The sequence below is a fragment of the Urocitellus parryii genome, chromosome 6 (assembly GCF_045843805.1).
Source record: "Urocitellus parryii isolate mUroPar1 chromosome 6, mUroPar1.hap1, whole genome shotgun sequence".
Taxonomy (NCBI): domain Eukaryota; kingdom Metazoa; phylum Chordata; class Mammalia; order Rodentia; family Sciuridae; genus Urocitellus; species Urocitellus parryii.
The window spans coordinates 170,687,843-170,711,199 of record NC_135536.1 but is presented as its reverse complement, the minus strand read 5'-3'; the positions used below and the strand labels follow the sequence as shown (position 1 = coordinate 170,711,199).

At 38.4% G+C, this 23,357-nt stretch overlaps 1 protein-coding gene across 2 annotated transcripts in view; it reads left to right on the top strand.

Moving 5' to 3' along the window:
- Positions 1 to 23,357, top strand: part of LOC113197436 (attractin) — a 155,394-nt gene that overhangs the window by 109,509 nt on the left and 22,528 nt on the right. For both annotated transcript variants that reach the window (XM_077799381.1, XM_077799382.1), the window contains exons 20-24: positions 4,147 to 4,240; positions 6,044 to 6,096; positions 10,231 to 10,325; positions 13,450 to 13,528; positions 15,185 to 15,342. In XM_077799381.1, coding sequence (XP_077655507.1) covers positions 4,147 to 4,240; positions 6,044 to 6,096; positions 10,231 to 10,325; positions 13,450 to 13,528; positions 15,185 to 15,342 — 479 coding nt within the window. The remainder of the gene's footprint in view (positions 1 to 4,146; positions 4,241 to 6,043; positions 6,097 to 10,230; positions 10,326 to 13,449; positions 13,529 to 15,184; positions 15,343 to 23,357) is intronic.

Genomic DNA, 23,357 nt, shown 5'->3' with positions numbered 1-23,357 from the left:
TTCTTTTTAAGTCATATTGTCAGGAGCTCAGCTGAGTTGGAAGAGAAAGGTGAACTGTTGGGTGTGAGAGTAGCCTGGTGAAGCAGCAGCTCAACAGTGAAAGAGTTGAACCCTTAACCACACTGAACCATGGGATAAGCAAGGGGCCCAAACCAGAGAAATGCTGACTTCCCCATTTCCATCTTCCCTGTTGGAACAGTGCAGCAATGGAGAGTCGGAGGCTCAGTGCTGGTGGTCAGCGGCTCCCCATGGAGGGCACCTTCCCAGCAATATTGTAGACTCTGAGGCTGTGGGGAGGGAGGGAGTAAGGACTGGGAGTGGGGAAGTCCTGGGCACTGAGTCAGAGTGAAGAAAGTATTTTCAGACCCCCCACCCCAGCCCCCTTAAATAGGCCTCAGGAGAGGCCCTGAAGCCAACCTGTGCTGGAGGCTTTGGAGGAAGACCTGTGGGAATGAAGGTGCTCGTGAGGAGTGCCTGGCTGGAGGCCCAAGTCCTTGACTGCACCTCCTGCAGAGACTGAAATGCTTGGCTGTGCCCTGAGTTTGCTGAGAGGAGGACAGCTGTCCCCTGAGGCCACTAGGTCAAGCCTCTGGTTAGGCCTGAAAAACCACACACAGGTTTTAAACCAGGAGCTGCACTCAGCCCTTCTAGTGTATTTTAAAGATTTCAGTAGTCCCATGTTTCCTCATTCATGGTAGATGAAGCATACAAGTGGTAATCTAAATTGTTTTTTAAAGGGAAAGGTATAATCATTGAACTGATTTTGGATTTGTTCTAGTTTCCAACAGAAAATTATTGTGAGTCTATCCTCTTTCTCCTTGCCATCTGATTTTGGAGGTTGAACCCAGGGGTGCCTTATCTTTGAATGACAACTCCAGACTTTTTTAGTTTTTGAGACAGGGTCTCACTGAATTGCCCAGACTGGTCTTAATATTGCAATTTTTTGGCTTCTGCCTCCTGAGTTGATGGAATTACAGACATGCACCATTGTATCTGGCTATTAGAGTAGTCTTCTAGTTGAAAGAATCCTCAAGTTCTGAATGGGAAAAATAAATAAGAAAGGACAACTCTACTTTCTCCTCATATTCCACCTCCAGGCTTCTTTTTATGACACTTCAGAATCTCATCCCAGGCCAGCCAAGATAGAGTGGCAGTCTAGCTATTTTGTGTGTCCCTTCAACTCCCTGGAGTTCAGTTTTCTCATCTGTAAAATAGCAGTTTAGTGTGGTGTTGAGATTAAAGCCATCAGAGCAGTACATGGCACATAGTTAATACTCAGTAATGTGAGAAATTACTATATCCATTCTAATGTCATTTCCTTTTACTCTTTTTTTAAAAATATTTTTTTAGTTGTAGATGGACACAATATCTTTATTTATTTATTTATTTTGTACATGACAATAGTGCAATAATAATTATAATAATAATTATCCATTTACAGCACAACTTTATATACAGAGTTATATAAAATATGTTCACGCCAAATTATGCCATTATATGTGAACTCTCTTATTGATTTTTTTGCATTACAATTCTTAATACACCTTTATACCACAATTTATTGGTATAAATTTATTTGTATCTAAGGTATGTTGACACCGAATTCACATCTTCATACATGTATTTTGTATAATGATGGCCGTTTCCTTCCACCATCCTTGCTATTCCCCTTCTCCCTCCCTCCCTTTCCCTCCCACCCTTATTCCCTATCTAGAGGCAATCTTCCTCCCCTGCTCTCCCTCCCTACCCCACTTTGAGTCACCTCCCTTATATCAGAGAAATTCGGCATTTAGTTTTTTGGGATTGGCTAACTTCACTTAGCATAATCTTCTCTAATGCTATCCATTTCCCTGAAAATGCCATGATCTTATTCTTTTTTAGTGCTGTGTATAAATGCCACATTTTTTTTATCCATTCATCCGCTGAAGGACATCTAGGTTGGCTCCACAGTTTAGCTATTGTGAATTGTGCTGCTATAAACATTGATGTGGCTGTGATGTGGTGTTGAGGATCAAACCCTGTGTCTCAGCATGTTAGGCATGTGCTGTACCACTGAGCTACACCCCAGCCCCCCTTTTACTCTTACATAAAGTGTCTTGTGCAGATTAAAAGTGTTCAGTAAAAACATTTATGGGTGAATACACTTAATCTATTTGATAGTAATCAAAACATAACATTTCTGAGGAGTAAATGTGTACAAAGCTTTGTGCTGATAGCCTTTGGAGACAAAGGGATCTTTATCATCTCCAAGGTTACATAGCCTGCCCAAGATCTCACAGATGTGGATAAGCTGGAACTTCATTCAGTAGTGCTGACCTTAGCTACTGACTTGGTTGTATCTCCAAGCAAACATCCCCATATCTGCAACTGCTATCTAGAAAAATCAAATTTTCCTCTGTGACATCTATAGAGCTTTAGTATTCTTTTCTAGAACTTAGAGATTGCTTTATTTTCTAGTTACAATACAAGTATAGTTTTAAAAATACTGAATGATACCAAGTCTTCAGTGTATTTCCTCTTATAATGGTGTAGTCCTTAGCTAAGGATAGCAGCTATGATGTATTGAGGTCATGTTTCAGGTGGCATACACTTTATCCATTTAATAGTAATCAAAACATAACACTTCTGAGGGGTAAATGTGTACAAAGCTTTGTACTGACAGTTTTTTTGGAGACAAAGGGACCTTTGTCATCCCTGATGTCACATAGCCCGCCCAAGATCTCACAGCAACCCTTTTAGATAGGTGCTATTATTAGCCTCATCATACAGACAAGGAAGAAGACTCAGAAAGGCTAAGTAGCATGCCTAGAATTCCAGGAAGGGCTAAGTAGAGGACAGTGGATTCAAACTCAGGAAAACAGACATTAGGCCTCTGCTTTTCACTAACACACTGCCCTACACACTCAGCAGAGCAAGAGTTGACACTTAATTTCTGCTCTACCATGTATTCTAGTAAACTCTGTACTGTTCTGTTTTGCAGATTTTCTCTTTTTCCCCCCTTCTTGGGATTTATTTATTTATTTATTTGGTAATGGGGATTGAACTCGGAGGCACTCAACCACTGAGCCACATCCCCAGCCCTATTTTATGTTTTTATTTAGAGACAAGGTCTCCCTGAGTTGCTTAGGGTTTCATTTAAGTTGCTGAGGCTGGCTTTGAACTTGGCTGCATTTATTTTTAAAGTGCACCTTTAGCCAGGCATGGTGGCACATGCCTATAATTCCAGTAGCTTGAGAGGCTGAGGCAGGTGGATTGTGAGTTCAGAGCCAGCCTGAGCAACTTAACGAGGTCCTAAACAACTCAGTGAGACCTTATTTCTAAATAAAATACAAAAAAGCGTTGAGGATATGGCTCAGTGGTTGAGTGCCCCTGGGTTTAATCCCCAGTACCCCCCACCAAAAAAAAAAGTATTTCTTTACTTTATTTACAGAAAATCAGGGTGTAAAGGGAAAAGTTGTTGGGCACAGAGACTTTTGCATTTATTTCAGTGGAATATAAAATGTGTCACAGCTCATAATTAACTGTTGGGTAAAGTTAGGCAGAGGTGTGCTGAGATGGCTGTAGGAGGGACATGGGAAGATTGTTTTCTGTAAAAGCAAAGGAAAAGGCAAGATAAGGTTGATGAGTGATGAAGGGTCTTAAATGTTCCCCTTGCCATCGGGGTCCCTCACTTCTGAGCCCCTGAGGGTTTTAACATGTGGCCCACTTGGGGAACACTCATCTGCGAAGGCAGAGGACAGTCTGGCCAACCTCCTCCTAGAAGGCAATCAGCAACCTGAGCATCTCCATGGGGGAAGGGACCCAGCACCCAGCTTGCTGGAAATGCATTATAAATATTCACTGAACAAATGAAAGAATCATAATACTGAGAAAGAGTGTCAGTTTTAAGGTCAAAATAGAGATTGCCTCAGCTGGTGGTGGGAACCAGCTTTATCTTTCTTACTGTCCTTTTGCTTGAATTCCTTTAATGTTTTCTTTACATTATTAGAGATAAATCATTACTTGAAAATTGTGAATCTTACTTACTAAATATTCTTTTTTTTAGTGTGACTTCCTACAATCCCAATTCAGATAAAATTATTTGTTTTAGGAAAAGTCTCTGATAGTAAGCCAGATGTATCCTGTGTGCTTTTTCCTTTTCTCCAGCATGTAAGTGCAATGGGCATGCCTCACTGTGCAATACCAACACGGGCAAGTGCTTCTGTACCACCAAGGGCGTCAAGGGAGATGAATGCCAGCTGTAAGTATCTGTTCTACCACCAGAGATGGCACAGGGGCTAGGAAGTTAGCCTGGGGAGCTGCCCCTTCCCTGTGCTTTGTTGCCTGGATTCTGAGTGATCCCTCCAGAGATTAGTTTGAAATTTTGCCCTTTCTGCTTCTGACAAGTCAACCCCCAAGCTTAGGGATTTTCAGTATCAATTCTTAAAAGACTCTTTAATTCACATTTTTAAAAAAGTGTTTGATACTGACATTTCCTGGATTGCTAATCCTTTAACTTAGCAGCTACCATTAGAAATTTGCACTTTTTCTGAGGGATGGAGTTGGAAGAACTGGTGTTGAACCAGTGCTTCTTTGTGTTTCTTTGGCATTTTGTTTCTCTGATAGTGGGTGATTCTCTTGCCTTGCACACATCCCTCCTGTTCTGCCCTTCTTTTGGTGAAGTGTGTATATCATCTTCAAGGGGAAGGCTTCAAGTCTCTGTCCATAAGGATGAGGCTTAACGTCAAACAGCATTGGGTTTCAGACCTGGCTGTGCTTCCATTGAGCAGGATCTTTTGAGGCAGATCACAGAACCATGCCGAGACTCAGTTTCCCCATCTCCCAATAGGGGAAATAGCAGTAATTGTTTTTAGTATCCTGGAGAGTTGCAACAAGAGAGATTGCCCCCAATTAACATATTCCTATCTGCTATAGTAGAAAACCTCATGAAACATATAGCCAGGCTTGTCCACTCTCTCAGGAAGAGACTTAAGAGAGATGTGTTTAGTGTGAATCTTGAGCTGATATATGCAGATACATCATCATTGGCAAACTTCATTTTCCTTAAAGAATGTCACCAGTAACATGGATATTATTCAGCAGGGAATTGGTCTATGTACACTTTATAGATTATATTATAGTTTATATAAATGTACATGGTTGTCAATTTCATGCTTCCCCAAAGCCAATATGTTAAGAAAAGTCTAATCAAAAATCAAATTTAAATTTCAGATCTAGGTTCCTTTTCACAGAAAAATTGAGAGCAAAATTAGTCACTGTTGCCCTCTATTGGGGGAAACAGCAAAGGCATGATGTGGCATGCAGTGGAGGACTTTCAAGTGTCTTCTAGAAGTTGTAGATAGAGACAAATGCCTGTCATCTCCCTGGATGAAAGGGCAGCAGCGTCCCTGGCTCATTTGAACTGGGAAAAGTGTTTCCCGCAGCTCTCCCTCCTTCCTGTGAACTTCATAGCCGCTTTGCTTGCTAAGTTGGCTTTGTGGAGAGAGAGATGGGTTTCGCTGAGTTTGTAAATGACATCTAAGGAGAAATTAATATTCATTTTAAGAGGAAATTATATTCTCTCCAGGCTAGCCAGTACTCGTTTAAGAGTGTTAGTTATTTTTTAAGTGATCCTTGGTATTTAGTTTTCTCTCATTTGGGTGTAAAGAACAGGGTCAGTTTACCGAGGGAGTACAGGAAAGAAATGAATATTTGAAAAATGTTTTAGTTGCATTTTTAGAAGAACAGGAAGTTCACAGGAATGTGAAAATGTGCTTTTCATTATAATAAATACGATCTAGGTTTATGACATTTGGATTTATCTCCTGTGCCTTGGCAAATGTTTATTCATTGTTTTTATATAGTAGTGGTGGAACTGATGGGCAATCTGTATGTAAATTCAGGCACACTCCTCTTAATCCATCTGATATAAATAATGGTGAAGACTGTAATTATCAGGACTCAAAACTGGTTGCAGTCTGTGTAAAAGGATCTACTTGATTTAAAAATGAATATAGATTCCATATTAAATAACAGAAAAAATAATTACATTTTTTCCCCCTAGATGTGAGGTAGAAAATCGATACCAGGGAAATCCTCTCAAAGGAACGTGTTATTGTAAGTATTTTTGTAATTCTTAATTTCTAAAAGGAGTAGTAGTTCTGTAAAACTCCATTATTTTCTACAACATGGTTTGAGAATGGTAAGCGCTACCACCATGCAATTGTCCCTTGACTTGGTGGGTTTGCCTATTTTAAGCTATTTTTAAGTGGCCACGTTTATGGTAATGTTTGTAGAAGATAGCAGAGGCCAATACAGAGTCATGCACCCCTGGATTTCCTTGTTTATGTTCTCGAAACCTTACTTCATTTGCAACCACCTGGTTGAGGATATCTAACATTTCATATCTGAGAATATCGATAATAAACAGAATTCTTAAAATATAGATGAAATTTCATCATTCTTTCTGGAGCTGATTTGTGTTAACTACTTCTTTAGGAACAAGTTTTTAAAATAAAACATCACATGATTATCTTAGAATGAAATGTGAATCTGGCAAGGTGACCATTTATGGATAGATGGATTTTTTCCCCCTGTGGCAATCCATAATATCTGGTATACAATCTGGTATGCCAGATTGTGGATCCAGATAAAGGAGTTAACATATCTGCTCTGTTGGATTGAATAGCTCTAATGTCATAATTCATAAAGAAAAAGTTAATTAATGAGACTTTATCCAAATTTCAGGCTTCTATTTAAACAAACACCATTCAAAACAAATCAAAATCAAGCCATAGGCTAGAGAAAATATTTGCAAATCTGGCCTCACCAGACTGGAAAAGGGTTGGAATATTTTAATAATCATTTCAGATTATTGTGGATAGTATCCTTTGATATCATTGAAACTGCAGAACTAGTCATTTTTTAATATTTATTTTTTAGTTATAGGTGGATACAATATCTTTATTTGTTTTTTTATTTTTAAAAAATAAATGACAGTGGAATGCATTACAATTCTTATTATACATCACAATTATTATATACAGCACAATTTTTCATATCTCTGGTTGTAATAAAGTATGTTGACAACAATTCGTGTCTTTATACATCTACTTTGGATAATGATGTCTATCACATTTCACCATCCTTGCTAACCCCCTGCCCCGTTCCTTTCCCTCCCATTCCTCTACCCTATCTAGAATTCATCTATTCCTCCCATGTTTCCCCTCCCTACCCCACTATGAATCAGCCTCCTTATATTAGAGAAAATGTTTGGCATTTGGTTTTACATACTGCTCAAGGGAACTATACACCAACAAGACATAATAATCATAAATATATATGCCCCAAACAATGTTGCAGCTATGTCCATCAAACAAATTCTTCTCAACTTCAAGAGTCAAATTGACCACAACACAATAATCTTGGGTGACTTTAACACACTTCTCTCCAAACAAAAGTTGAATAAAGAAACTATAGAAATCAATAATACAGTCAATAACAGACTTAACTGACACCTACAGAATATTTCAACCTGCATCAACCAGATACACTTTCTTCTCAGTACACATGGATCCTTCTCTAAAATAGACTATATAATATGCCACAAAGCAACTCTTAGCAAATACAAAAAAGTAGAGATACTACCATGCATCTTTATTTTATTTGTATGTGGTACTAAGGATTGAACCCAGTGCCTCGTGCATGCTAGGTGAGCACTCTACCTCTGAGTCACAACCCCAGCCCTCATTTATTTTTTTTAATATTTATTTATTTTTTTTAGTTGGACACAATATCTTTATTTTATTTATTTATTTTTATGTGTTGCTGAGGATTGAACCCAGAACCTCGCACATGCTAGGCGAGTGCTGTACCACTGAGCCACAACCCCAGCCCCCTCATTTCTTTTTTTTAAAAAATATTTTTTAAATTGTGGATGGACACAATCAATACCTTTATTTATTTATTTTATGTGGTGGAGAGGATTGAACCTGGTGCCTCACATGTACTAGATAAGCGCTCTACCACTTAGCAACAATCCCAGACCTATAATCAATTCTTAAAGGTTGAAATTTGGAAGCAGAGACATATCAGTGAAATTTTTGTAATCATGCACATTAGAATCTATTTTTCATTGGAGAGAAGAAAAGCTAACACCATATTTCAGCAAGGGTGTTGAAGAATAGGAACCTTCATGTATTGCTTATTGAATGTTAAGTGGTACAGCCATTTTGGAAAGCCATTTGGCAGTTTCTGAAACAGTTAAAAAATAAACAACAACTCTCCATTCCCTCCTCCCCCCTGACACCAGTCACCACCAGTCTTTTTCTGTTTCTATGAATTTGACCTCTCTGGGTATCTTCTCTAAGTAGAAACATAGTATTTCTCTTTTGGGGGCTGACTTCTTATAGTTGATATGAGATCTTCATGGTTCATCTATGTTATAGTGTATGTAAGGCTTCCTTTTCTTTTTATGGCTGAATAATATCTGATTGTACATTCCATATTTTGCTTATCTATTCCTTAGTGAGCATGGCTTGTTTTCATCTTTTGGCTATAGTGAATAATGCTGCTATGAACATGGTAAACAAATATCCATGTGAGACCCTGCTTTCAGTCCTTTTGGGTGTGTATCCAGAAATGCAACTGCTACATCATCTGGAATGCTGTGCTTAATTTTTTTAGAGTATAACTTTGCTTTTATTCAAGCAAACTTGAATTCATATCTATTACCAACTTAGGGAAGTTTCTATCTTCCTTTGAAATTAAATTTTCTCATGTAATGCTAATACCTGCCCTATAGAATGAATAAGAAATTGAAAATTCTTATTAGAAAGTGTCATCTTATTGTCTATTGCAGTAAACCCAAAGAAAAGGCAGGGTTTCTTATTTTTAGCAATATTGAAACCATTTTGTTATGAAGTGTTCTTTGTTGTTTGTTTTTAATTTCATTGACTCTCATTTTTCTTTCTATGGCCTAATACATTTGGATTTTTGTTTCTTCCCTGGCCAGATCACCAATAATCTTTCAGTGACACCATATTAAAGTCTGTTTACATACCACCTTCCTGACCATTACCACTTATTAACTGAGGGCTTTAGAACCTTTCTCTCAGTTTTCTTTTCCTCCCTTCACATCTTTTTTCTTTTTTATATATTTATTTTTTTAGTTGTAGTTGGACACAATACCTTTATTTTATTTATTTTTTTTTAATGTGGTACTGAGAATCGAACCCAGGGCCTCGCACGTGTAGGTAAGCACTGTACCGCTGAGCCAACATCTTATCATGCTTTTCAGAGAGATAGAGATAGAGAGAGACTGATTGAAGAAATGAAGGAAGAATTCTAAGATTTGGGTTGTCTTTGAAATCCCACAGAAATTACATGGTTAAATCTATGGATATAGAGCTAAAAATAGAAGTCAAGGCTGGCACTGTGTTTAATTTTTTTTGAGGAATCCCTGCACTTTTTTTCTACAGCAACTGCACCGTTTTTTACTCTCATCAGCAATGCATGAGCATTCCAGTTTCACTCCCCAGTACTTGTCATTTTCTGGGTTTTTTTGTTTGTTTTTGTTTTTCGTTTTTTTTTTGTTTGTTTTTTGTTTTTCATAGCAGCCATCCTAATGGGATGAGATGTAATCTCATTTTGGTTTTGATTTGCATTTTCCCAATGATCAGTGTTATTCAGTATCTTTTCATCTGCTTATTGGCCATTTGTGTATCTTCTTTGGAGAAATGTCTGTTCAAGTTCTTTGCCCATTATTAAATAAAGTTTCAGTTGTTAAAATTTTTAAAATTACATTACCAGTTTGGGGCATTAAACTCTTTTTGAACTATATCACATTAGTCTCTGAGTGCTTTCTTCTCTTTTGCAACAAAATATCCAGGGTACATATTCCTTGCCCAGACCTGGAAGCAACTATTTTCCATGGAGTTTTAGTTTATTTCACACCATTAACTTATGTCTTTGTATCCATAAGCAAAATTTAGCACATACAAATGTTCAGTTACATTTGTGAGTGAGTTAGGCTGAAGCCAAATCTCATCTAGGGTCATTATATAAAGAGGGTTTGATGGATAACTCAAATAAAATGATGCTGCTGAAGGACTTGGTTTCCTTTGAAAAACCTGGATATGGGTAAGTCAGAGTTTGGCTATTGAGTTTTTCAGAACAGCAATCTGTGTCTTGAGCAAATTGTTCTTTTTTGCTCTATTTTAATTTTAAATGTGCATTTCTTTCTCTCCATAGATACTCTTCTCATTGACTATCAGTTCACTTTTAGCCTCTCCCAGGAAGATGATCGCTATTACACAGCCATCAATTTTGTAGCTACTCCTGATGAAGTAAGATTTTTAAAAGTTGACTCATTTTATTTTGGATTTGTTAGGATTTTTTTCTTGGTCATCCTGTGTAAAAGTACTGCTTTAACAGTAGTTTCAGAGTAGAGTACAGTATATAGCATGTTTAGAAGTGCAGGAAAAAAAAAAATTTTAGAGTTGACATTTTATCTCCTTTCCATCCAGAAAGTAAGAGCAGTAGCGTTATAAGATTTACCAGAACCTTGATACACAGACTGACATTCACACCACACACACTTAGTATTTCTGCTCATCACAGCCCCAGACAGAGGAGACTGCAAAGGGAGCGCCATCATTAGGGAGCAGATAGCAGAGCCCAGACTTACTCACAGAAGGGACTGGGGCTTAAAAATCAGTCGTAAAAAATTGCTGACTTGGATGGTGGCCCACACCTGTAATCTAAGCTTCTTGGGAGGCTAGACCAGAGGATCACAAGTCCAAGGGCAGCCTCAGAAACTTAGTGATACCCTGTGTGAAAATAAAAAATAAAATAAAAGGCTGGGGCTGTAGCTCAGCAGTAGAAAAGTACTGGATCCAAAACAGGAAAATAAAATCCTGATTGAAATCCGTTAACACCATGGTGCAAGAATAAGCAGACAGCACAGGGGGTGCTAGGTGATACTTCTGTTTCTAGAAGGAATTCTAAGCCTCATTGGGAGGTAAAACAGAAAAAAGTTTAGTTGGTCCAATAAGAAGTTGGCCAGAAAGTAATTCACATGGTTTAAAACAGCTATTTGAAATGTGCATTTATATCTACTCTCATTAATTATAAAGTCTATCCTGCCCAAAGACATTACCTATTGATAGAAAGGAGCCAACACAGCATGACATTTAAAAGCAAACCTTCTAGAACATGAAGATGCATCTGTACAATTTCTTTCTTCATCTTTTCATGCTAGGGCTTGAATCCAGGGCCAGTTCCTACTAAGCATGAGCTTTAACCACTGAACTGTGGTATTGTTAATGAACTCTGTAAAGTCCATACCCATTCTAATACTTTGGGAAAATTTTATTAAACTTGATCTTAAGTTATTTAGGTCATTCCTTGGAAGTTTCTTCTCACTGACATACCTAAAGCCTTTGCCATCACAAATCCTGCCACAATAAATGTGACAAGTAACACATGGAAAACAACGTGACTGTAAACAAATGTGTATTCCTTTTTTTTTTAACATGTTATCACTAATAACTAATTTCAAAAACAAAAATGCAGAACAAAGTCCATAGTATGGTATATTTACTATTAAGTGAAAGTAAGATTTGTTTTAAATATTCCATTTCAATGATAAAATTAAGATGAGTGAATGACAGTTGGTCAAGATGGCGTATGCCTGTTGTTCCAGCTACTCAGGAGGCTGATGCAGGAGAGTATTGTGTTCCAGGCCATCCTGGGCAATGTAGCAAGGCCCCATCTCAAAATATGAAAACAATGGCTGGGGTTGTAGCTCAGGGGAAGAGCACTTTCTAGTATGTGTGAAGCATTGGGTTCGAGTCTCACACCATATATAAATAAATAAAGATCCATTGACAACTTAAAAAAATTATAAAAATATGAAAAGAAGAACAGTGGATCGCCTTTAAGTAAAAGTAATAAGTGACTACAAATGAAGACATTTTGGAAAAACTGTGTAGGTGTGTCATTTAAGTTACTGTATTATCTGGAATTTTTAAAAAACATTTTAGGACAAAGTTACAGCAAAACTGGTACACATGAAATTTATTATTGCCTAATATTTATAAGCAAGTGGTAGAAATGCTCATAGTCTTTTATGATACAATTGATGATGCAAATTTGATTTTTAAAAAATAAATATGGAAGAATATTCGTAATACTTCTAAATAAATAAAGTGGAAAGAGACTTTGACAGTCAAAGTTTGTCAAACCAAACCTCTTTGCATTTCCCTATTTATGTTATATCAGAATATTTAATAGAAATATCCAAATGTATATGTTCTCTCTTTTATAAAAACACAAGGGTTTTTGAGATTTTTTGATCCTTATCATGGAAAGAAACAATTGATGCCAGCAACAGGAGGTGAGGTTTTCCCAATAAGTGAAAAAGTAACTACTTTGTGAGAGAAACCTCTTATTTGGAGATCACATTTTAAAAATTATTATATGCATATATTTCCATTGTTCTAGTTTTGTGTTATAATAAATATTAAGACAACATCATCCTTAATTTTCTAACCCGTTTTAGTATCTTTTAAAATTAAGAATGTATAAAATGTAAGATATAACATCTAATGAGATTGCAGAAAGAATTGACCCTGACTGAGAAGTTTACTAGTCAAGTTTCAGTCAAAACTAAAAATTAGTATTAGAATTTATGTAGCACAGCAAGCAGTGTCTTCTTCCATCTGCATCAACATTCCTCATAGATAAGTTTTTCAGTATTTAAAACTAAGAATCAAAATGAATTAGGCTGCCCCTTGAAATGCTGAATCTGTTAAGGCGTAAAGATGTTTGTCAAAGTTAAGAAAGTTTACTCATTTATATTTGTCTTGAAATAATATTTTTAGTAAAAGAAAAATTCATTATAATATCATGAATGAATATAATTAAATTATTGTTTAGTATGCTTCAGTTTTATACTAATTTTTAAGACCATTTCCATATAGGAGAAATTTTGCACTGTATTATAATCTATGAATTTAGACATGGGTTAAGTTATAAATAAATAAATAAATACATTGAAACTGAGGCACTGGATCATGTATTTCCTAGTAAGTGGGAGCTCCAGATATTTAGAAACAGCTGTCCAGAGGATCCTGAGGAGTCTTGCTCCTCTGACATAAGTCAGAAGGTATAAATTATTGTTCTCAACATATGAGAACATATTTTAGAACATATTTTAAAAGTCTCTTCTAAAAATGAACTTTTTCATGCAGTTAAGCATCTGAAAGAAGCATTGAATGCCGTGTTCTTTTCTGGGAGGGAAATGAAATTTTATATGGGGTATGTTGTTTATATTGAGGAAAATTGCTTAGGAATTTTTATAACTCTTCTATAAGCACAAATTTCTCTTGAAACATTGTAAAATATTCTGTAGTTGAGAAAGTCAAGAATAGTAGAATTATATATCTATTTATTTATATCTCTCATCAGCAAAACAGGGATCTGGACATGTTCATCAATGCCTCCAAAAACTTCAACCTCAATATCACCTGGGCTGCCAGCTTCTCAGGTAAAGACACAGCTAGCAAACACACTGTGAGTGGAGGTTGTGGGTAGAGAACTGTAACATAGGAATTGGGAAAAGAGGCTCTGGAGACAGACAGATGGATTTCTTTTAAAACCCAGTTTTGGCACATACTATCCATGAGACCTTGAGCAAGTGTCCAAATCCCTCTCTGGATTGTTCATCAGTAAAGTGAGCATAGCAACATTTACCTCCTAGAACAATGTAGATTAAATGAAGTGAGAGCTGCCATCACCTACCATGGCTCAGGCTCAGTAGGTGGCTTCCCCCTCCCCCCATCACCACCACTCACACCCTTGCAGTGGTTACTGCTCTGCCACTGTCCTCAACATCCAGATCCATGACTCAGGGGAAAAATATCAGTGACTCAGTTTCAAAAAATGGAAATGTTTAAATAAAATGAGATTTCAATAGGTACAGAGAACTATACATTGGGAATTAAACCAAGCTCTGAAAGCATAGCTTTTGCTATCTGGTTTGCCTTAAATATGATTTACTAAAGATTTGATGACCCTGATGTAGTGGTTAGGACACATTACCACTGCATAACATGATAACTTGACAAATAGAGCTGAGTTCAATTCTGCCTATTATTTACTTGCATTGTGCTGTTGAAAGTAGCTTTCTGAGCCACTTTCCTTGTGTAGGAAATGGGACAGTAAAAACACATTGCCATGTAGAGTATTGCAGGAATTACATGAGATGATAAAGGAAGTACTCAATGTAATGCTTGAACATGGGCAGTTGTCACAGAATGGTAGCTCAGTTTTGTCAAAGTCTCTGCTGTTACAATACTCTTGTTTTTGACCACACAAAAACTAATCAGACTGGTATAATATAATATAAGAATATAATCTTTGCTGTCATTTGGGGGTTTATTAGGGCTTAAAAGATTTTCAGTGACCATCTCAATGAAAACATGACAGGCGGGGCTGTAGTCCCATAGTTTAACTCAACATGGAAAAGAGTGCATTTTGTGAGACTTTATTCACACTCGAATTCCTGGCTAAGGGAGAATCTGGAATGAGGAAAAACCATCTGGGAACAAATGAGTTACAGGAGGATGGGGTACTTAACTATACTGGAAACTAGTAGCAGAAGGCATCACCTTGAGCATCTAATTCCTTGTGGAGACTTGAGGCCACTGCTGGTTAGAAAGTGAGGATTGAACCAGTCTTCCTGGTACATATGCCTGGAACGTTGCTACATAGATGTTAAAGGGAAATGCAAAGGAATTGAGGCATTGTTGCAGATTGAGTGATAGTATGTGTTAATAGGACTCTGCTAGTGTCTGTAATTTCACAGTTTCAGGGTTGGTAGGTGGTAGGGGGTTCCTGGTCAAAACCACTCTGATTTGGGGCACAGGATTATGAATCAGCCTGCCCAGCCTCAAATCCCACCTACACTCCTTGCTGGCCAATCAGCCTGAGGCAAATTACTTATTTTCTTGGAACCTTGTTTCTTAATCTTTAAATACGGATAATGAGATTGTTTTCAGGATTAAGGGAGATAGAATCTATAAAAGTTATTCCTAGGACTTTATGATTATTCAGTAAATACTATTATTATTATCAAGAGCAAATTCTATCCCCCACCTCTTGCAAAAAAAGTCCCTAATTTTCATTATTTTCTCCTTAATAGCTGGAACCCAGGCTGGAGAAGAGATGCCTGTTGTTTCAAAAACCAACATTAAGGAGTACAAAGACAGTTTCTCTAATGAAAAGTTTGATTTTCGAAACCACCCAAATATCACTTTCTTTGTTTATGTCAGTAATTTCACCTGGCCCATCAAAATTCAGGTAAGATATGCTTTTTGGTCTCAGGTATGCAATGATGGTGAAATCTCGTCAGTGGAGACTAGATTCAGTAATGTGGAACTTGTGATAAACAAAATGGACAGTGTTGCTTTGCGTTTGTAAGAACTATAGCTAAGGAGTGCCTTGGACATCATGTATCCCTTGTGAGGGACATTTAAAGGCCCTTTGGAAGCAAGTTGGCACATAGCACATTTGGTGATTACACATATATTCATTTCTTCATTAATCACTTCCATGAGAGAGCCTGGGGCCAAAGAGCTTCAGTTCTGGAATGAACGATGTGAGTGTAAAGGAAGCAGACACACCTCTAATCAATAAGAGCCAGAGTGGGGGAAATGATGTTGGAAAAGTTTCCCAAACTGTAATTAGGGTTTAAAGCAGGAGAGGTGGTTGTAGAAGGCAGGGGGTAGTGGGGTGTGAGAGCACAGGCCTTGCAGTGGGACAGATGTGGATTTGACTTGTGGCTCCTGTGCAGATTGTAGGGCTTCCCCAAGTCTCAAGTTCTTTGTGAATATGACCAAAAGGGTAGTGCTAAGTGTCTGTGTTGCTGTCTGTGGCCTCATTCACAGGGCCCTTCCTCCTGTCCAACACTCGTGGCCCCATTTGAGCTTTCCATGATCATGTTCCCCAAGCCCTGGCCTCAGTACTCCCTGCTCTTGCTTCCTTCATTTTGGGGTCAATGTGGAGGTCAGGGATGGGTTGACTTGGAAGGAACAGTTTGCCTTTAGCCCTGGAAACGTGGTTGCTGGACAGGGGCTGGGGCTTTATCAGTGTTGGAAGCAAGTGGTGCAGTTGCCTGGGATGGGTTTGGAGCTACTTGTGGTGGTTGTATCTTCATGCCTTAGGGCTGTGACTGAAGGACAGTTCATCTTTTCCTTTCTGGCATGTGGAGAACGGGAACGCTGTTTGTTTTTGCTCACCTCTCTGTTGCTCACCACCCTCCTGTCCGGTGGTCTGCACATGTGCCCATCTCTGATCTGCTTCTCCCTTGGCTCCTGCACACTCTCTGCTTCTCTCCTCAGCCAGTCTTTTTGTAAGCAAGGGCCGCAATCCCTATTTCTGTTTCTCATCTCTATTCATTTGTCATCCCCCAGCAGTCTGGCTTCTTCCCTGTCACACGGCATCCGAGTGACTGAATTCTTTAGGCTCCTTTTCTTTCTCATTGTCTGACTTGAGTCACTTTCCTTTTTGCCTCCCTGTTCCTTTCTTTCCCTTTTTCTTGGGCCAGCCTCTTTAGGGAGTCCTCTTCTTTAAACACTGGTCCTCTTCTCTCTTTGCTGCACCCAGCTTCCCTGGGTAATTCTCTCCCACTTTAGGACTTGTGCCATGTCTGTGCTGGGGATTCTCAATGCCATCTGCAGCCCAGCTATAGGTGGACTGCACAGCAGGATCCTTGGGTGCTGCTAGACATCTCAACTGGGATATTTACAAGTTCCCTGCACTGGACACTTGATTGCTCTCATGCTCTTAGCTGCAACCTGTCGCTCTTTCTTTCTAAGTGAACAGAACTGCCAGTCACCCTGTTGCAGGAGCTAGGGCCTGGAAATCATTTACATTTCTGACATAAGCCCAATTGGGCATGAAATATAGTTTCCTTACTTTACACATCACTGGGTTCAGTTTGCTAATATCTTGGTTAGAATTTTGCATCAGTTTCATGAGTAAGAATGTCCTTGTTACAGTTTTGATGTCAAGGTTAAATTAATGTTTAATAATTATAACCTGAGGAGTTTTCTTTTTTCCTTAGCTCTGGAAGAGAAGCCAGATTAGGATTACCTGAATATTCACTTCTTGAGATCATTTGATTCTAGCATTTTATTTGAGGAGGTTTTTTTTTTTCTTTTTGGTATTGAATCACTTCTTTTACTTTTTGATACTCCAATTGAACCAAAGGGTACTTAACCCATGAGTTATACTTCCAGCCCTTTTTACTTTTTATTTTGAGATATATCAGTAAATTGCCAAAGCTTACCTCGAATTTTCAAGTAAATCAACTTCTGTAGGATGTTCTGGATGTCCTCTTTCTACTTGAATTACATTTGGTATTTTTCTGTAGAAATTAATTTATTTCATGTGTTTTCAAATGCATTGAAATAACCTATTAACACTGTCCTCTTATGTAATCTTTGCAACATCTATGCTTACCTAACCCTTTTTGTATACCAGTGTTTATAATAGCATTATTACCAATAGCCAAAAGATGAAACTGTCTAAATGTCCATCAACAAATAAATTGATTCACAAAGTGTGGTATGTGTATATATGTACAATTAATTATTATTTAGACTTGAGAAGGGGAAGGGGCTAGGAGTGTAGCTCAGTAGTAGAACAAGTGCTTAGCCTTACACAGGCTATGGGTTCAATCTTCAGCATCCCTAAGAAAAAAGAAAAGGTAATGAAATTCCGATACACACTATAACCTGGGTGAACCACAAAAACATTATGGCAAGTGTAATAAGACAGTCACAAAGGACAAATGTTGTGTGACTCCACTCTCATATGGTACCTAGAGTACAAAAATCAGTACAGACATGCAGTAGATAAGAAGTTATCATTGGCTGGTGGAAAAGGGCAATTGTAAGTTACCTTTTCAAGATAATTAAAATTTCTTTTGGGGGTGATGAAAGATTTGAAAGTAGGTTATAGTTTTTTTTTTTACAAAATTATTAATGTAATTATTGCTACTGAATTGTACACTTAAAAATGTCTAAAAATGCCTCATGTAGTTCCAGCCATTCTAGAGGCTGAGGAAGGAGAGTCTGCCTGGGAAAGAGTGAGACCTTCTCTTTAAAAAAAGTAAAATTTTTTTTAACCACAAAATGTTTTTGGAGATCTGAACCTCCATATCATAAAAGTATGTGAAAAGACAAAAGTTCTAGAATGGCTCTAACGGTTTTGAAAAGGAGGAATAAAATGTGAGGATCATTGTACTTCATGTTAAGGCTTACTGTTTGGGTATAGTAACCAAGATATTGTGGCTGCTTTTAGATAGTCAGTCCAATCAGTGGCACAGGCTGATCTATAGAACCCAGATATAGAAGCATATAAACCTGTTTATCTGATTTTTAGTAAGGATGCAAAAGCAAATGCATGGAGGAAGGAAGGCCTTTCAACAGATAGGGCTGGTGCATTTGGACAACCATAGGCAAAGAAACAAACTTCAACATAAACCCCACATTTTATATAAAAGTTAGCTCAATGTAGATCAAAGATTTAAAGGTAAAACATAAAACCATAAAAGAGTTAGAAAAAAATGTACAAGAAAGTCTTTTCCTTCTAGAGCTTGGCAAAAAGTTTTTAGATTTGATTCCCCAAATATGATCCATAACATGAAAAATGAATATATTGGATATAAAAGCCAAATTTTTTGGTTTTGTCAAAAATTTTGTTAGGAAAATGGGAGGAAAAAAAGCTATATACTGGGAGAAAATATTTGCAAATCATGTATCTGAAAAAGTAAGCCAACTGCAGTGATGCACATTTGTAATCCCAGGTACTTGGGAGATTCAAATATGAGGATCATAAGTTCAAGCCTAACCTTGATAAATTAGTGCATAAATAAAAAGGTTTGGGGACATAGCTCAGTGACAGAGCACCCTGTACCTAATCCCAAGAATCTGAAAATATAAAAACCAGTAAAGAAATAGTTCAATTAGAAAATGGACAAACCAGGAGTTGGGGCATGGCTCGGTGTAGAGCATTTACTTAGCATGTGCCAGGTCTTAGATTTGAACTACAGCACCAAAAAAACAAAAACAAAAACAGACAGAGAAAGAGGAGAGAAGAAAGGGGAAAGAAAGAAAAGGAAAGGGAGGAAGGAAGCAAGGAAGGTGAGATGGAAAGGACAGGAAGAAGCAAATAGGCAAACCAACTCCATGAGATATTTTACCCAAGAGGATATATTTGTATGGCAAAGAATCACATGTAGGGCTGGGGTTATAGCTCAGTTGGTAGAATACTTGCCTAACACATGTGAGGCACTGGGTTCGATCCTCAGCACCACGTAAAAGTAAAAATAAAGGTATTGTGTTCATCTACTCTAAAAATATTTTTTAAAAAAGAATCACATGTAAAGATGTTTAGCACTGATAACCATTAGAGACATGCACTTTAAAACCAAAGTGAAGAATCACTACATATCTACTGAAATGGCTAAAATTTAAAAGTGAAAAGCCAGTCCTGGAGAGAACAAGGATTACTCATGGTTTGTTGGCAGGAATCTATTAGTGGTCCAACCAGTCTGGAGAATACTTGGGCATTTTCTTCTAAAACTAAATCCATACTTACTAGATAACCCACTAGTTGTGTTCCTGGGCATTTATGATAGAGATGTGAAAAGCAGTGGTCACACAAATACCTGGTCATTAGTGTTTATAGCACCAGTACAGCAATATTTTATAGATTTATTCATAATAGACAAGAATTGGAAACAACCCAAATATGCTTCAACAGGTGATTGGCTGCATATACACTGGAATAATAATACACACAGTGCGATAATACGCAGTAGTGAAAAGAAATGAACTGTTATACACAACTGAGGATATTTTGCTGTCTGAAGAAAAAACATCTTAGAAATTCTCATACTGGAAGATTCTATTTATGTAACATTTGAAAATAAAAAATTGAGACTTTAAGTGTATATGTATATATGTGTATACACGCACTTAATACTGAATATGAATGCTAAACCTTTAGATTTCTCTGATGCCTTCTGGTTCTGACTGCCAAGCCTTTTTAAATGGCTCATCAGCTTAGGTCAGGCCCAGCCATTCAGGAAAAGAAGAATACACAGGGTGAGAATCTTTAGGGGGAAACTCTTGAAACCTCCACGCCCTGTACTGCATTTGGACTAGAACTAGCAGGTTTCAGACTGCTTCTCTGATCTCAGGTAGGTTGAGCTGTACACTCCATCAGTAAAATTTCCTCCCTTTTCCCCTTTGTCGTTGCCTTTCTCTTTTCATTTCCCTTTCCCTTTCCAGTCCTTCCTGTGCTGAGGATTGAAGCTAGGTCCTCAGGAGTGCTAAGCACACTCTACAACTGAGCCATGTCCCCAGGCCTCGGATACACCTTTAATTCAGTAATATTTGACACTATCGAGTTATGGATCACGCACACTTGTTGGATTATCTTTGCGTAACTTCCTTGATTTGGGATCTAGTAAGAAGACTGATTAACCTGTTTAAAGTTGAGATTGTTTTCTTACTGACATCGTCATAGTCCAGCTCCACTGGAACAGCAGGCTGTGTTGTTGTAGCTGGAAATGATCAGCATTTTCCAGTTTTAGTGAAAATCTTGTCTTGCGCCACGGATGTTTTCCTCGGTGGGAAAGAGGGCTCATGCACAGAAGCAGCTCTTGTGTGGAGGTAGCCCTGCCGTGGCCAATGCCAGCTCTAGTTTTTTTCTCCCAGTGGTCTGTTGCTCCACCCTCTGAAGTCCCTGACCTGGTGTTAGAGCTGTCCTTCTAGAAGGAGATCTTCCCCACACTTGCTTTGGAAGGTAATAATTTAAGTTTAAGAATCAAAGAGATGTTGATTTCCTCCCATGTTTGGGTGCTCCTTCCCTGGGCTGGGCTGTTGACTTGAGTAAGATCCACACTTGGGAAAACAAGTGATGGCTGCTCACCATTGAGTCAGCTAAGCTGTCCTTAAATGCAGGTAAGTTCTCTGGGAAGCATGGCCTTTGCTCTCTGGTTCAAATGACTGCAGTGATTACAAACAGTGTGACTAGACCTCTGGCATCATGTGTTCTGTGTTTGCCAGAGTACAGTCGAAGCTGGCTGTCTGCACAGGGGACAGTCTAGCTGTGCGCTGTGTGGACGACTGAGCCACGTCCTCTTGGGTGGACATGTTGTGTTTTCAACAAGAGGCTTGTTATTGCTCTACTTTCCCCAGAGCTGTAGCTTTTCTAGGTGTAAAACAGCACTTAATTGTTTGCATGTGCATACACACTCACATGCACATTCCCTCTCTCTCTCCCTCCCCCTCAGCAACAGTTCCAAGTCCATGAAAATGTGGAGACTTATTTAAGCAAGAGAGTGGGGAAATGTCTCAGTGGTGCAGCTTAGGTCGTTCGCCTCAGTTTCAGTATGACTTTCTGTGCAGGTGAAGACTTTGTGCCTTTGAGTCTCAGTTTTTAAAGCAAAGGAAATCTAATTCTTGACTCGGAAATTCATGTCAACATTAGTGCTTTATAAATGGTAATGCCAAACTTCAGTTCCTTCACTCTGGACTGATTGGGGTTCTTTTCCATAATTAGGAACAGATCAAAACCTATAACTGCTGAGGGAATTTGGAACAAACTATAAAATCTTTGTAGATGCAGTTTAAAAAAATTTTTTCAAAACCCCAAATACTCAGACTGAAAAGACCTGTGTGTAGGAAAGTGGTGGGTGTGTTGGGGCCAGGGGTGCCTTTTCTGGCCAGTGGTTCCTGTGGGTGAGGTCCCTTCCCTCAGCCTGGTCTTTCTGAGAGCTTTCTTAGTTGTTTGCCCAGTGAGCAGGGGCTCAGCGGCTTCTGAAGTGCCCGCAGTGTGGAAGGGTAGGTGTTCAAGACAGAGAAGGGACAGGCAGGCGTTGTGTGTGCAGTGAGGAGGTGGGTGGGGGGCTGAGTTCTGGCTCGTCACTCACTCTGCAACAGTGGTTGTTATTGTAAAGTGGAACTAACATTAAAGCCCTCTCCGTGCTGAGCATTTCATCTAAGAGGCCAGTGTCCACCAGGGAAGGCAACCCAGATTTGTTAGGAGAACTGGGGGCCCATTTACATTTTACAGGGATGCTTCCGGGTGCTAACAAGATGGCTGTGCCAAGGGGTGTGTGAGACTTTTGTTCCTTCAAATACACTTTTTAAAGTAACAGCTTTATTGAATTAGAATTCACATCCTATACAACTTGCCCGGGTAGAGTGCATAGTTCTTTGGGGTTTAGTAGATTCCCAGAGCTCTATAGCCACAGTTGCTTTTAGAATATTTTTATTACTTCCAGAAGAAGCCTGTTAGAAAACCCTCCCTAAGTCTCTTTCTCTGGCAATCACCTACCTGTTCTTCCTGATCGATATTTGTCTATTCTGGACATATCATATAAATTTAATGGTATAGTGTGTGGTCCTTCATGACTGGCTTCTTTCAAAGTTCTTGTTTAGAATGTTTCACTATTTCATTTCTTCTTAAAGCTGAATGAGAGTCCATGGAATATCTGCACATTTGTTTATCCATTTATCTGTTATCAAAGGATATGTGGGTTGTTTTCACCTATTCTGAGTAATTCCAGTTACACATTTATTTATTTATTTACTTAGGGTTTTATTTATTTATTTATTTGTGTGTGTTAAAGTTTGAGTCTTTCTATGTTTTATATTTAAAAGGTTCTTTTCCTGCCCTGTGGCTTTCATCATTGAGACGAATTCATCATCCTTCTTTATAGTCTCTTCTCCTGCTTTTCACTTGTATCTTTGGCTGTTTCACTCTTTTTTTTTTTTTCCGCTGTTTTGACTCTTCCCTCAGGTCTGTGAGGCGTGGGAAAGTGATCCCAGAGGACCATGTTTGAATTGCCTCTTGCTCCAGCAGCTGTTTGTGGGTGACAGGCACATGCTTTCCCTATTTCTAGAGGTGTTCTATCCACTTCCTGTGTGCTGACATCTTTCCCTTAGCATCACCCTCAGAATAAAAACACCAGAGTACTGACATTGGCTCTAAGCAGTGATATAACTTTTACTGGAGGGAGTGGAGAGGCTGTCCACCTAAATTGCCTAAAATGGATAGATGAAGAAATATCAATAAAAACCCACGTAACTATAATTCTAGATACTTGGGAGCCTGAGGAACAAGGATTACAAATTCAAGGTCAGCCTGAGCCTGCGTGACTTAGAAAGACCCTGTAACAAAATAAAAAATAAATAGGGCTAGAGATGTAGCTCAGTTCAGTGTGGATCAGCCTGGGTACAAAAAAAAAAAAAAAGGCAGGAATTGGTGTCTTCGAAATGAACCATATAGGAACTATT